This window comes from Xenopus laevis, chromosome 1L (genome assembly GCF_017654675.1).
Source record: "Xenopus laevis strain J_2021 chromosome 1L, Xenopus_laevis_v10.1, whole genome shotgun sequence".
NCBI classification, from domain to species: domain Eukaryota; kingdom Metazoa; phylum Chordata; class Amphibia; order Anura; family Pipidae; genus Xenopus; species Xenopus laevis.
Window position 1 is genome coordinate 150,573,194 of NC_054371.1, and position 14,812 is coordinate 150,588,005.

Genomic DNA, 14,812 nt, shown 5'->3' on the forward strand with positions numbered 1-14,812 from the left:
TCTATTAAAACATAGAGCAGTAAGAGAAGATAAAATATAGATCAGCGACACAGGCATAGTTAAAAAACAACAGAACTTAATGCAATATTGTTAACACCAGGGTGTTACAACACAAGTTTGGTGTATGTAAAGAATCATAAAAAGCATAAGCATAGATTGTTCTGTTTCTAAAGTGCTGTAATATTTTTTTTACAAAGTCCTGTAGTGCTTTCTTCAAAAATAAAACTTAGCATGTGGACTTTCAATTGGGGTTAGCAAGATCCCTGATGTCATAACAGCATATAAGAATCAATTTCACAGCATTTGTTTTTTTCTGTAAAAACAGTAAAAAGCAGGGACATCCCCATTCCAAACTTTCTCCAGCATTATAATGCAGATCACAGGGGTTTGCCAGCATCCCCCTCCTTTGTGTGTTCCACCTGTACATCCACTCACTGCTTTGACTGGAAGTGATTTCACACCTGACGCGTTTCGCTGAGGACAGCTTCTTCAGAGGAATAGCAGATTGTGATCACCTTACACATGGCTGATTCCAGACCTTACCGAGCAGAGGCCTGGCTACTATCTCTTTCTGATACTGACAGAAATGTTTTTTCATAATACCTTGGCCTGTTATATTAACTGTTACAGGAGAAATGTTTTTTTCATGATACCTTGGCCTGTTATATTAACTGTTACAGGCCTGTATCATGATACTCTTGATATCAAAAAAGGCTTTATTAAGAGTGTCTCAATTCAGCAGCCAGTCCAAGTTCATCTGATTAAATCTCCCATTTTATGAACTGGATGCAAACGTATTTTGTTGATTCCAAGGGGAAAGATAGTGCCATGGAGTTGTGTCACTCAGCCCGCAGATCAGCCAAGATCCATGGTTCTCAATCAGATACTGCGGAATCCATGGATTTAGATCTGAAATTGACAGTAAAGAGGAGCTGGGCCTGAAAAGGACAGTGAGTTTGATTTGGAAAAAGTTGAACCCCTAACAGAGCTCGCAGGAACTTCATCTGGATATGGAAGAATTTATGCCAGCTAAGCAAGATGTCATGTTTAAAAGCAAAAAGAAAAAGAACCAATATTTTCTGTTTTTCCTTACTAAAAGAATGAACAAGATGCACTTGTTTGAAGCTGAAGATGTCCAGTGCTGGGAAGAGTCCCCGAAAGTAGATGCGGCTTTTACCTGTGTAGCCACAAAACCACACTTCCAGCAGATGAAACAATTTCCCTGAAAGATGTGATGGAAAGAAGGCAGGATAACAAATGGAAAACGTGGCTGGGGCTACTTGTAAGCCAGCAGTGGCAATTACTTTGACTGCCAGAGCTAGGAAAGATTAGTTGGATAACTTAGAAGATGCTATGCTTAAGAAAACTGCCTGAGAAGTGATGGTAAAGGACTTGCAAATGATCAAAGTGGCTGCAGAATATATAACGGAAACTTCTTTGGATGCTATCCTTTATACCTCAGGAGAAAAGAGGGAAGAAATCCTTTAGATCTTACCAGGACAAACAACAGTTTAACGAGGCTCATCAGTATGAACCTGGTAGAAGAAACTACCCTCAGTCTGCGTGGAAGGAAAAATCTATAAACAGAACAAGCATGATGATGTGCCGGTCCTACCTCAAAGATAGGGGGAAGACTTTATTCTTTTCAGGAGGTTTTGGTGAAGAATGTTGCAGACAATTGGGTAAGCAATGATATCGAAAGGATATTTTCTGGTATTCAAAAATGCTGTAAGGTATCATAAAATCGGGCACAAGAAGGTTTGAAGCTGAATTTGCCCTCTATGAATCAGATTCATATAAGGAGGAGGAGACTGTAGGGTTCATTTAAGAATGCAGCCACAAGTGCACTTTTGCCAAAATTGATGCAATTGTCCAAACAGATTGGCACCATTCATTAAAAGTACCCACATTCCAACATGCTCCTTGTGTTTCCAAGTATTTCCACCATGCACCATTGTACCCACCACATTCAGGGCCATTTCTTGGTCAGGAGCCGCCTCAGGCGCCAGAGGGGGTCTGGAGGGGCCCACATTGCTAGTGCAGAGAGCGCAATTGCAAGAGCTGAATTTCTGGGTTCAAGAACAGAAATTCAGCTCTTTCAAGGGATAATGTCATGGGGGAAAAAAAGTTTTTTTTCTAAATGCATCCGTTAATAGTGCTGCTCCAGCATAATTCTGCAGTGAAATCCATTTTAAAACAGATTTTGTTATATTTAATTTTGAAATCTGACATTGGGCTAGACATATTGTCAGTTTCCCAGCTGCCCGAGTCATGTGACTTGTGCTCTGATAAACTTCAGTCACTCTTTACTGCTGTACTGCAAGTTGGACTGATATCGCCCCCCTCCTCCACCACCCCCCAGCAGCCTAACAACAGAACAAGGGGAAGTTAACCAAATAGCAGCTCCACAAGTTAACAGCTGCCTGGTAGATCTAAGAACAGCACTAAATAGTAAAATGCAGGTTCCACTGCAACACATTCCAACATTCCATTACATTGACTAGGAGAAACAACAGACTGCCAGAAAGCAGTTCCATCCTAAAGTGCCAGCTCTTTCTGAAAGCACATGACCAGGCAAAATGACTTCAGATGGCTGCCTACACACCAATATTACAACTTGAAAAAGATATACTTGCTGGTTCCGGAATAAAATTTTCTATTGTAGGGTGAATTGTTTGCAGTGTAAACAGTTTAATTTAGAAATAAAAACAACATCATAAAAATCATGACAGAATCCCTTTAAGTTACCAGTGTAGTCTGCTGACCTTGAATGTGGCAGTTATTCCAGATTTGTGTGGTGTTTCAATAGGTGCAACAAACTTGAGTCTAAAGAATCGTGTGCAAAGGTCATTGTGATGCAGAAATGTCACATTTGTCAAAGTGCAAGCGCAATTGTGTGCATTTTGAAAATGCTTTATTATGGGTCACAGTACTTTTGGGGTGATGGCACACGTTTTGTTGCCCATAGTAAATCTACACTACTGCAGATGATATAACGTCCTTAGTTTCCGTACCACTGGCAGTAATGTAAATTGGGAAAATATGGAAGTGGAAAGGAGATAGAAGGAAAATAATTCCAAGAGCATAACATCTGAAAAATGAAGACCAATTGAAAAGTTGCTTAGAAAATGATTTTCTATAACATACTAATGTTAACTCAAAGGACATCCCCTTTAATGAAGCACTGAACAACAAAACTGGGACTCATTGGCTGAATTGCCTGAAACGAGATAGAATGCTGAGCACTCAGGGAAGAAAGAAAAAGTCAGCACCTAAAAATGATCCAGGCATAAGCCGTATCAGAATAATAGGACCTGTGCATGTAGTTCCTTATTACGTTTCCAACAATTCCCAGCATTCTGTAATATTAAATGGTTTTCCGCCTTCGCAAAAATGTTATCAGAACAGAATAAGTCATTTTAAAGGGATTCTGTCATAATTTTTATGATGTAGTGTTTATTTATAAATTACACTGTTTACACTGCAAATAATTCACTCTACCATATAAACTGTCATTCCTGAACCAGCAAGTGTATTTTTTTTAGTTGTAATATTGGTGTGTAGGCGCCATCTCAGGTCATTTTGCCTGGTCACGTGCTTTCAGAAAGAGCCAACACTTTAGGATGGAACTGCTTTCTGGCAGGCTGTTTCTCCTACTCAATGTAACTGAATGTGTCGCAGTGGGACCTGGATTTTACTATTGAGTGCTGTTTATCTACCAGGCAGCTGTTATCTTGTGTCAGGGAACTGCTATCTGGTTACCTGTTGTTAGGCTGCTGGAGGGGGTGATATCACTCCAACTTGCAGTACAGCAGTAAAGAGTGACTGAAGTTTATCAGAGCAAGTCACATGACTGGAGGCAGACAATATGTCTAGCCGATATCCGATTTCAAAATTAAATCTAAAATAATCGGTTTGCTTATTTGAGAAACTGATTTCAGTGCAGAATTCTGCTGGAGCAGCACTATTAATTGATGTGTTTTGAAAAATAAATTTTTCCCATGACAGTATCCCTTTAGGTAAAAATTTAATGTATTTGTTCAAAAAAAATCTCAATCGTTTTTAAGATGTTTACTTGGGAAGTTAGAATTTCTTTCTATAACAGGAGTTAGTTGAAGCACCAAGGGAGGGGGTCACCGACCCCTTTTGTCACAGGGCTGCATCTGCGCAATGACACGCCAGTATCTTAGTCCAACTCCTAATTTGCATGTATTTATTTTACAAGCGATGACATCGCATACACATTTTTTTATTAAAGAAGCGCCAATGTATATTTGATCTGCTACCTTTTCTCTAGTGCGATCCGATGCGGAGTTAGTGTCTGCTGTGAAATATTCTGAGGGAGGTTGCAAGCACGTAGAAGACGTTTGCATTAGTGATCAGCTTCCATGTAATGGATCAAACACAGGGGAATTTAGGCAAGGTAAAGCGTTCTCCTTAAAAGCTGCTTTGCAGTTAAAACTTGTAAAAACCACATGTCTACAGCCAATGAAAAGGCTTCTTTCAGTAGCCAATAAGCATTTAGTAAGGGAAAAAGTCTATGACGTCAAACGCTCACATACTGCTTACACATAAATTTTATCAAGATTAGGGAGACAGAATTAATTGCTTTATGGGTATCGTAGCGCGAAGAAAGGTGAACAACCCCTTTAATAGTATTATTGCGCAGCTGCCAGTAGCAGCTTGGCTCTGTGACATGATTGGATAAGAAGACCATCAAGCCTCCTTATTGATGCCATTACTTCCTGTTTGCAAGGAATGCACCTCCCTCCCAGCTGTCCTTAGCAGTCACGTGGTACAGTGTCACCGCCTTGATGTTATGCCGGATAGGAAGCTGACTGTGCCTAACCTGACTAGTATTCTTCCGCCGCTGCTGCTACTGCAGTAGGAGAGTTGGTGCATAAGGAGGGGAAGGGTAAGCTTCTCCTAATTCACTTTGGGTGGGTACTCCTTTCTGTGTATCATGTAATACTGCTCCTGTAGGGATTATTTCATGGGCAGCCATATATATGCTCATTATAACTATACAAATGTCATACCAAATATATATCACTTCCAGGCAGCATCCCTGGGGTTCCATTTATGGTCACTATTTAAAAGTAGGGGAGGGGGGAAGAAAAATGAAAGTGCAGAGGACTACAGTTCAGCACATCCCCTGCATAGTTCTATGACATAACACAGTACTTGTATATAAAAAATGCTACTCTGTGCTCATTTATACAACTTTAAAATAAATTTGAACCCTTTGCTGTGTGATGTAGAGTGTTGTAGTTGTCATTAACACATTCAAAGATATAGAAAAGTACTCTGTGCATCAGTATAAAATATACATGACCAGGGTCTCAGGTTCTTCATTAATTTTACTTTGGGGCGCCAAACAGATTTGATTTCCCTTGTGCTCACCACCATGTTCCTGAACTGTCCAAGGCATCCCTTATACACACTTAAGCTGGCCACAGACGCAAGGATCCGACCATACGAATCAACGTACGATCGGACTTTCCCATCTCCCGACCTGCCACTAACCATTCAGATCAAAATATTACCATTCAGATCAAATAAAGTACAAAAGAACAGATCAGCCAATGTTCTGCCCCTGACAGCAATCGTATGATAGTTATGTCTGACAACACTAGTGACATTCTCCCACTGAAAATCGCACGATCGGCAATACACTGTTTATTCTAGTAATTCTGCTATATCCATACACTGCCATATCCATATACTGCAACTGTTTATTCTGGTAATTCTGCTATATCCATACACTGCCATATCCATATACTGCAACTGTTTATTCTGGTAATTCTGCTATATCCATACACTGCCATATCCATATACTGCAACTGTTTATTCTGGTAATTCTGCTATATCCATACACTGCCATATCCATATACTGCAACTGTTTATTCTGGTAATTCTGCTATATCCATACACTGCCATATCCATATACTGCAACTGTTTATTCTGATAATTCTGCTATATCCATACACTGCCATATCCATATACTGCAACTGTTTATTCTGGTAATTCTGCTATATCCCTACTTGTATTTGTTAACCCCAATAACTTTTGTCTGTCAGGCCTATTCTACTTTAGTTCTTTGATAAATATCTAAAGCACACATCTGTGTCCCCTCCTCCGTGAACAAGAGATATTTTTATAGCCCCAAACCTGGTTCTGGTGTCTGTAAAACTCTGCCCTTTGCTAGCTATTTAATTGATTAATTGATTAATTAGGCTCTGGTTTTCCCAATCAGCTACATATAAATTCAGACCCAGTATTGGGGATGGCACTCGTGTCTGGGGCATGGCACGAGTGCTAACCTTTCCTAAGTGCTAAAGTTTCACAAGTGCTTAGAAATGACAGTTAAACAAGGCAGTTGGCATTGACAAGGCAAAAGGAATCGGATTCCCCTGCAATCAACAGTGAACCATCTGGGATAAGAAGAAAACAGATTTGCTTGTACCTGCTAGTTTGTTACTTCTTAGGGCTAGTCCACACGGGGAGATAGCCCTGCGTTTGCGGTCGCGGCGACAAAGCGCCGCGCCAGTCGCCGCGACCGGCGCAGGCGACAGTTTTGTATGGGCGCCTATGTAAAAACGCCTGTGCTAACCACACGAGGCGATGCGCTTTTCAACAGTCGCCTGAAAAAGCCTGGCGAGGCATTTTCAGGCGACTGTTGAAAAGCGCATCGCCTCGTGTGGTTAGCACAGGCGTTTTTACATAGGCGCCCATACAAAACTGTCGCCTGCGCCGGTCGCGGCGACTGGCGCGGCGCTCTGTCGCCGCGACCGCAAACGCAAGGCTATCTCCCCGTGTGGAATAGCCTTTACTCCAAACATGCTTTATCCTGCATTTCTCCTCCTTTCACTCTCATGCTTCATAAAACATTTTTCACTACCTCCTCCATCAAATCCCAGTTCTATACAAATCTCAGCCTCTCTACTCTCCTCTCCTTCCCTCTCCACACATGAAGTTTATAAAGTACTCTGTTTAGCTATTCCACAAAACTCCTCCTTTTCATACAAACCAAGGACTTATAAATCCCACTCTCACTTAGTCTATCTTTCCTTTCTATTGCTGGCAGCTGGGGACATTTCCCCAAACCCTGGCCCTTACCCCATCCCAGTTATATCACGACCACGAGCTCCTTCTCTCCGAAGCAAATTCAATCAGTACAGAACACTTACTCCTATACCCAAAAACCCAGTTAATCTTTCATGTGCTCTCTGGAATGCCAGATCTGTTTGCAACAAACTCACCGCTATACACGACCATTTCATTGCAAATTCCTTTAACCTACTTGCGCTTACTGAAACCTGGCTCTCTCCTACTGACACTGCCTCACCTGCTGCCCTGTCCTATGGGGGCCTACACCTTACTCATACTCCTAGACCTGGTAACAGACCTGGAGGTGGGGTAGGTTTGCTTCTCTCTCCCCGCTGTACTTTTAAAGTTCTTCCACCTGTTCCCTCTTTATCATTCTCCTCATTTGAGGCTCACTGCATTAGGCTCTTTTCTCCTGTTTCACTCTGCATTGCTGTTATATATCGACCACCAGGACCAACTGCACAATTTCTGGACAACTTTGCAGCCTGGCTTCCTTACTTTCTTTCATCTAACATCCCATCCATCATATTAGGTGACTTTAATATACCCGTTAACAACATTAACAACTCTTCTGTCTCGAAACTTCTTTCACTAACCTCCTCCCTAGGCTTATCTTTGTGCTCAGACTCCCCCTCTCACTCCAATGGTAATGCTCTGGATCTCATATTTACCAGACTCTGTTCAACCTCCAATTTTACTAACTCCCCATTTCCCCTCTCTGATCACAATATGCTCACATTTCAACTCTCACTAACTCCCTCCTCACCCCCTGCTATTCCCCAAACACGTACTTACCGTGACTTGCAAGCTGTAGACGTGTCACATCTCTCTTCTTCCTTTGACTCTCTTCACTCTAATATATCAGCCATCTCATGTCCTAATGTGGCTACCTCTGTCTACTATAGTACTCTCACCACTGCCCTAAATGAGCTTGCTCCTATAAAAACTAAACGTTCTCGTCCCAAACCACTTCAACCTTGGCATACTGCTCATACAAAAGCGCTCCAAAGACACTCACGTGCACTTGAGCGTCGCTGGCGCAAATCCCGTTCAGAATCAGACTTTTGGAGCTACAAATCCGCCCTGCGCTCCTTTAACACCAGCCTCTTCCAAGCCAAACAAACATACTTTACTTCACTCATTAACTCCCTTTCTAAAAAACCAGCACAACTTTTCACCACCTTTAACACTCTCCTTTCCCCTTCTCCACCCCCTCCATGCACATCTGTCTCTGCTCAAGATATTGCTGAGCACTTCAAAAACAAAATTGACACTATCAGAAGGGACATTACACTACTCAACCCCCCTAGACTTCCACCACCCTCCCTGCACACTGCCCAGTCTCTCCTGTGCTCCTTCACCCCTGTCACTGATGAGGAAGTCTCAAAGCTTCTGGCCTCTTCTCACCTTACCACCTGCCCGCTTGATCCAATTCCCTCGAAACTTCTCCGCAATACCAATCCTTGTCTAATCAAAGCCTTAACTCACCTATTTAATCTTTCGCTCTCAACTGGACTGTTTCCTTCTCAACTAAAACATGCTCTTGTCACCCCCATTCTGAAAAAACCCTCTCTTGATCCCTCCAATCTTGACAACCTCCGACCTATCTCTCTGCTATCTTTCATCTCTAAACTACTTGAGCGCCTAGTCTACAACCGACTTACCTCATTCCTCTCTGACAATAACCTGCTGGACCCCCTACAATCTGGTTTTAAGCCACAACACTCCACGGAAACTGCACTGACTCGACTAACTAATGACCTTTTAACCGCTAAAGCCAACAATCATTTCTCACTACTAATACTGCTTGACCTCTCAGCCGCATTTGACACTGTAGATCACCCTCTCCTCCTCCAGTCCCTCCAGTCGCTTGGCCTTCGTGACACAGCCCTGTCCTGGTTCTCTTCTTACATCACCAATCGTTCCTTCAGTGTCTCCTACAATGGAGTATCATCTTCTCCCCTACCTCTTTCTGTTGGAGTTCCTCAAGGCTCTGTCCTGGGACCATTACTATTCTCCCTCTATACTTCCTCCCTTGGCAAATTAATAAATTCGTATGGTTTCCACTACCACCTCTATGCTGACGATACTCAAATCTATCTCTCATCTCCTGATCTCAACCCAGAACTCCTAACTCGCGTCTCCTCCTGCCTGTCCGCTATCTCTACCTGGATGTCGCAACGCTACCTTAAATTAAACCTCTCTAAAACTGAAATGGTTCTCTTTCCTCCAAGAAACAATAGTAGCATCCCCGAAGTATCCATCATAGTTAACAATTCCACTATCACCCCCTCTCCCCAGGCCCGGTGCCTTGGGGTTATCCTAGATTCTGCCCTGTCATTCACTCCTCATATCCAGTCACTTATTAAATCATGTCACTTCCACCTAAGGAACATATCCAAAATACGATCATTTATCACCCAAGACGCTGCCAAAATTCTTATTCACTCTCACATCATATCGCGTCTAGACTACTGTAACTCTCTTTTAATTGGCCTCCCCCTCCAGAGACTGTCACCTCTCCAGTCCATAATGAACACTGCTGCGAGGCTCATACACCTCAGCAACCGCTCATCCTCTGCCTCGCCATTCTGTCAATCCCTGCACTGGCTTCCGTTACCTTTCAGAATCAAATTCAAATTAATGACACTGACTTTCAAAGCACTTCACAACTCTGCTCCACCCTACATCTCTGAACTCATCTCTATATACTCACCCACTCGCTTACTTCGCTCCTCTACTGACCTGCTACTCAACTCTTCTCTCATTACCTCCTCACATGCTCGCATTCAAGACTTTGGAAGGGCTGCACCCCTCCTCTGGAACGCTCTCCCACGATCTGTCCGACTTTCTCCCAACCTTTCTGCTTTCAAAAAATCTCTGAAAACGCACTTCTTTCAAGAAGCCTACCCTCACTCTGCTTAACTACCAAACGCAACACCACATACAACACCACATTTCTCACCCACTTACTTCGATCTTGCCCACTCCCACACCTTGTGTATTACTCCCTTCCCTTTAGACTGTATGCCTATGCATAGGGCCTTCCTCACCTCTTTGTACCTGTATTGATTGTGATGTTTGTTACTCCATATATTCTATGTATGTAATTCATGTGATGTAGTTGTATAATCACAGTTACTTTACAGTGCTACGCAATATGTTGGCGCTATATAAATACATGTTAATAATAATAATACACGCAGAGATATTATCGGCAGCCGACAGAAATTTTCTGTCTGATCGACCAACCGACCGATCTCCGCCGGACGAAAAATGTCGGGACTCTCCACACACGGTCCAAAAATCGTACGAATCCTCGATTCGTATGAACGGATCTTTGTGTCTATGGCCAGCTTTAGGGCAAGGGAGCACTGACAGATCATCTGCTATCCTCAGTTTGTGCTTTGTATGCAGGCAGAGGAATGTGGATCCACTATCATCTGCTCCTTTGTGCAGCTGCATTTACAGTTACTGTGTCGAAAATGCAAACTTTTGTATTTCTGTACCAATATCCACTCGGATCCACACAGGCGGACAGCATGCCTGTCAGTGGGGCTACACGATAGAGTGGATGACCGTGGATCTGCTTTCCCTTGTCTATGTACAAAGAGCAGACTGAGAAAAGCTGATGATCCACTCAGTGTGCCCTCACCTAAAAATGGTCATACCTGGGCAGATTTCAGCTACCAATTGAACTTATCTGCTCATGTATAGGGCCCTCTGCCAGGCGTGCCCAACTAATAGGCCGAAAATCAACCAGATATCGATCAGGCATATTTAAAAAATCCATTGGCTCATTGATGCGGCCCTTACCCTAGCCATTCCTGTTGCTGTATTCTGATTGTTTGCATCCTCAAGTTGGGCATATCAAGGAAACATAGACTTGTTTGGTGACCTCACTAAACTAGCAGATCTTTCAATGTATGGCCAGACTTGCAAAGTACATTAAAATACCGTAATGTTACTCAGAAGAGCCTGAACTAGGAATACATGGGAAAGGTAAGAAACACTGTGTTGCTGCATTACACTACTTTGTCCTGGCAGGTACACTTCTTTTCCTAAATGGAGCAGGCCTAGGGTCAAACAATTAGTGATTGAATTCACTTGGGGTGTGCTTGACATATTGGCACCCCCAATGAATGTGGCTTTCCTTATCCTTTAATCATACAAATTATTCAGAACTAACACGCAGTTTGATCATAGAGATGCTTACATATTCATTTGCTTGTTTGCAATGGGCAGTGGCTGAGGAGGGGGAACCAAACAACAGACCCCACAACCCCTCCCATGGTCTTGGAGGACTGCTGTATGGTAGTTACAATGCTAGGCAACCCCCCAAACAGTTGTAATTGTGAAATTGCTACCCAGGGTTAAGGTAAAATGTGTAGTGGTGGCTTTTTTTTTGTTGGGTAGTTTCTCAGGATGCTGTACCTTTCCAGGCATCCCGTGCTCCGCTTGAAGCTGGGTGCATGTGCACTACAGAAATTGGAAGTAAAGGGGCAGCAATTAGACTTTTACGGTAGTCTAATAAACTGACATGCCCAAGCTAATTTACATATATTTTTCCTTTAACAGTTTAAACAAATATTGTACAGCAGTGACAAATACTTATGTAAGCACAGAGCCTGCAGAAATTGAGATATCATGTATCATTTGCTTTAAGTTCTGCTGTGTGCTCTCATTTGTTTTAGGCTTTGCAGGAAAATGTGTGAAGTTGAGCTCACCACTCGTGCTTATGTCAAGATGTTTCTACACACAGCACGTTACCCTCACAGTACCGTGTGTGGGGCTCTCCTGGGTCACAAATCACAACATGGATGTGTCGTTCTGAGTGACTGTGTCCCAATCTGTCACCTTTATCTGCCTTTGTCTCTCAGTTTAGAAGTGGCTCTAACACAGGTATGCAACCATTCTATAGGCACTCTTCTTACCCATTCCAAATTGCTTTCACACTGTTCCAAACACTTGTAGCTTTCTCTCTTTTCTCTCTCTTGCTGTAATACAGATCGATTCATGGAGTGCTCTCCAAGGACTGGTAATTGCTGGTTATTACCAAGCAAACTCTGGCCTGAGAGACACCAGGTGACAAGCTCTGAAAATACTTTGTCTGTACCCCTTTGTCTGTGCTGTGTAGTGTACATTTTGTGCTGTATGTCTTGGTGTGGAGCTACTTGTCTATAGGGTTTCCACCTGGCCGGTAAAAATGCCAGTTGATCCCAATGTTATTAATAGGGAAAAGACATAAATATATAGGAAGGCCGGTATTTTTTTCCAGAAAAGGTGGCAACCCTACTTGTCTATAAATCAAGTTACCCCCGTGCAGCAATCCATAGCAACCTGCTTTGAACAGTCTACTGGAAAATTAATGTCTGGGTCACACTTGACTTCTCAGTCATACAAATGCTTAAACTGACCGTACACAGGCAGATTTAAACAGCAGAGTTAGTCCATTTATAATGAATCAACGGCTCAGCTGTCCATGTATGTATGTATGTATGCCTGGCTGCCTCTTTCACACATATGTGGCCACATAGTTGGCAGATATCTATCAATCAAGGGCCACATTGGTGGAACAAATGACACTGCAAGGAAAAATTACTGTTGGGTTCTATATTTCTTTGCACCCCCGTGATTCTAATTGCTATCCTGGGACCCTCAGGGATTGATCTGCACAAGCAATAGTTTTTTCTTTAGCAGCACACTTTGCCGAATTAACAATAGTCCAGTTCTTTTTTTTTTTTTTTTTTTTTTTTTTATAAAAGAGAGCTGGTCCCAGTTACTAGTTTAGTGATTACAATCACTGTAGCCTTAATGTTTATTCTGTGGCTTCCTTTCTATTTGTTCTCTGTGTTTGTATTGAAATACATCTACTATTAGAATCAGAAATGCACCAAGTTCAGGATTTAATTTGCATAATTTTAACATTTTATAGGCATTTGGTTCAATCCCGAAAGGAAAAAATCCCCCGTTTGACCTGAGCTCATTCAGTTGGACTTAAAAATACTATGTGAACCTTTAAATATAAATGTTTTTTATTCTTACACAGACATACCTGATTACACAGATTGAAACCATAAAAGCTTGTCAGTGTGATTGCTGTTTGTCTGTTTGCCAGTCCCCCCCCCAAGTCTTACTATTAGCATTTAGAAATACTTTGTTAGGGGGCTGAGATGTTTAATCATGTGCTGGAGGGTGCTGTGCTATCCATAGGGGAGGATGAGGCATATGGATTTAATGGTATGACTTAAAATGGTGTGCCATTAATGTGGACATGGTCTTAAAAGTTCTTGTGGTAACATGGGCATGGTTTAAAGTGGGTGTGGTGTAAAACAGGGAGTGGCTAACACTGACTTCCATTATCAGCCCTCCACCATGTAGGTTAGAAAATTCTGTACCACAGAAGTTGGACAGCACTGCCTAAGGGATCTTGGGAAATAACTAGTTCAAGATATTAGAGAGTCTTCTAATATGTAAAATCAGATCACTTTGTGTAAAAAAAAAAAAAAAAAAAAAAAATTTGTATTTATACCCAGAAGTTCAGATACATTTCTACATAAGCCCACTAATGAGCTCATGTCAAAAAGGGGGGTATAGTTTCTCTTTAAATAATTAGACTGTAGATGGGAATATAAAGCATTGTTTGGGATTATGCAGAGCAGTTGCTCAGTGTAAAAGGCATATTAGGAATAGGGTCATCATTCACATTATCTCAAGCATCACGTTTGTCTCGCTAACTCTGCTTTTTGCTCAGTCTCAGTTGCACTGCAATACGATCAGCATCCCTCATAGCGGAGTACCAAGAAGATGCTGTGTTAATATTGGTAAGTTCTGTATTTATTGTGGTTCTCATATACAGCTAGCAAATCTATTGATACTCCTTTGCTAATCTGCGTTTGTGACTTTGTAGCTGGATAATGAGCGTATGACACTGAATCCTGGAATTCCCCCACTAACAGTCCTGCATCAAAACAGCAATAAGCAGTGGGTTCCAAAGGAGAAGACATTGTAAGTATGCCCCCAAGAGACTTGTTTTATAAAAGATATACATTCCCAGAATGGTTCTCGCACCATTTTAAACAGGCTAGAAAACCCTTTATAAGGCAATCGCAATGTTCATGCTGGTTTGCACTCATTTGAGGTTTCTGTTTGAAATTTTGTCCATCTTGAATTCTGAATATTGCACATTTGCATGGCTCATAAGCTAGTAAGTGTTCCGGGGTCACCCTTGTGATGCCCAGATAAGTGTGTGTGTGTTTAATAAAAAGGGAATCTATTTTGTGTATATAATTACCCCTGCCCTTGTAGTATGGTTTGATTTGTCTTTTCAGGGTCATGTGGGGTCACTGGGAAGAGACCCAAAGAATCACCAGGCAGCTCATGCAAGCTAAGGCTTACAACAAATTAGTTGACTTTGACACTCATCTCGAAGATATCAGAGCTGACTGGACCAATCAAGAACTAAACGTCGAGATAGCACATCTGGCAGCAGCTGCCAATGGCAGTGCATGAACTTCAGATTTTGTAGGAGTGGATCAGTCTGTTACAGGGCTTCCAGTTTTTGGACATGAAAGAGCATACACCAAGTGTATACCTATAAATGTAAATATAAGTTATTAGTATGTATACGGCTACATTTGTGGTTTCTCACACAATTAGCACACTGCGTACATCTTCCAAATCTTTCTTCATTGCTCCTCAT

At 42.0% G+C, this 14,812-nt stretch overlaps 1 protein-coding gene across 3 annotated transcripts; it reads left to right on the plus strand.

Annotated features, from left to right (window-relative positions):
* Positions 1–4,678: 4,678 nt before the first annotated feature.
* emc9.L (ER membrane protein complex subunit 9 L homeolog) lies at positions 4,679–14,734 on the plus strand. Of its 3 annotated transcripts, none has more exons than XM_018250500.2 (6): positions 4,679–4,940; positions 11,805–12,012; positions 12,119–12,195; positions 13,865–13,934; positions 14,021–14,118; positions 14,442–14,734. In XM_018250500.2, exons 2-6 carry the CDS (start codon positions 11,818–11,820, stop codon positions 14,620–14,622), a joined length of 621 nt encoding a protein of 206 aa, XP_018105989.1. In that variant the 5' UTR covers positions 4,679–4,940; positions 11,805–11,817; the 3' UTR covers positions 14,623–14,734. The 3 variants fall into 3 exon arrangements, with proteins under 3 accessions (XP_018105989.1, XP_018105981.1, NP_001089747.1); XM_018250492.2 differs by having other exon boundaries at positions 4,682–4,915; NM_001096278.1 differs by lacking the exon at positions 4,679–4,940 and having other exon boundaries at positions 11,814–12,012; positions 14,442–14,726.
* Positions 14,735–14,812: the final 78 nt, after the last annotated feature.

Bases quoted from the DNA above. Each gene is read 5' to 3' on its own strand.
- emc9.L (XM_018250500.2), top strand. From the start codon at position 11,818: ATGTGTGAAGTTGAGCTCACCACTCGTGCTTATGTCAAGATGTTTCTA. The intron at 12,196-13,864 runs GTGACAAGCTCT...CTTTTTGCTCAG, and splicing joins TCTGGCCTGAGAGACACCAG to TCTCAGTTGCACTGCAATAC. The intron at 14,119-14,441 runs GTAAGTATGCCC...TTGTCTTTTCAG, and splicing joins GTTCCAAAGGAGAAGACATT to GGTCATGTGGGGTCACTGGG.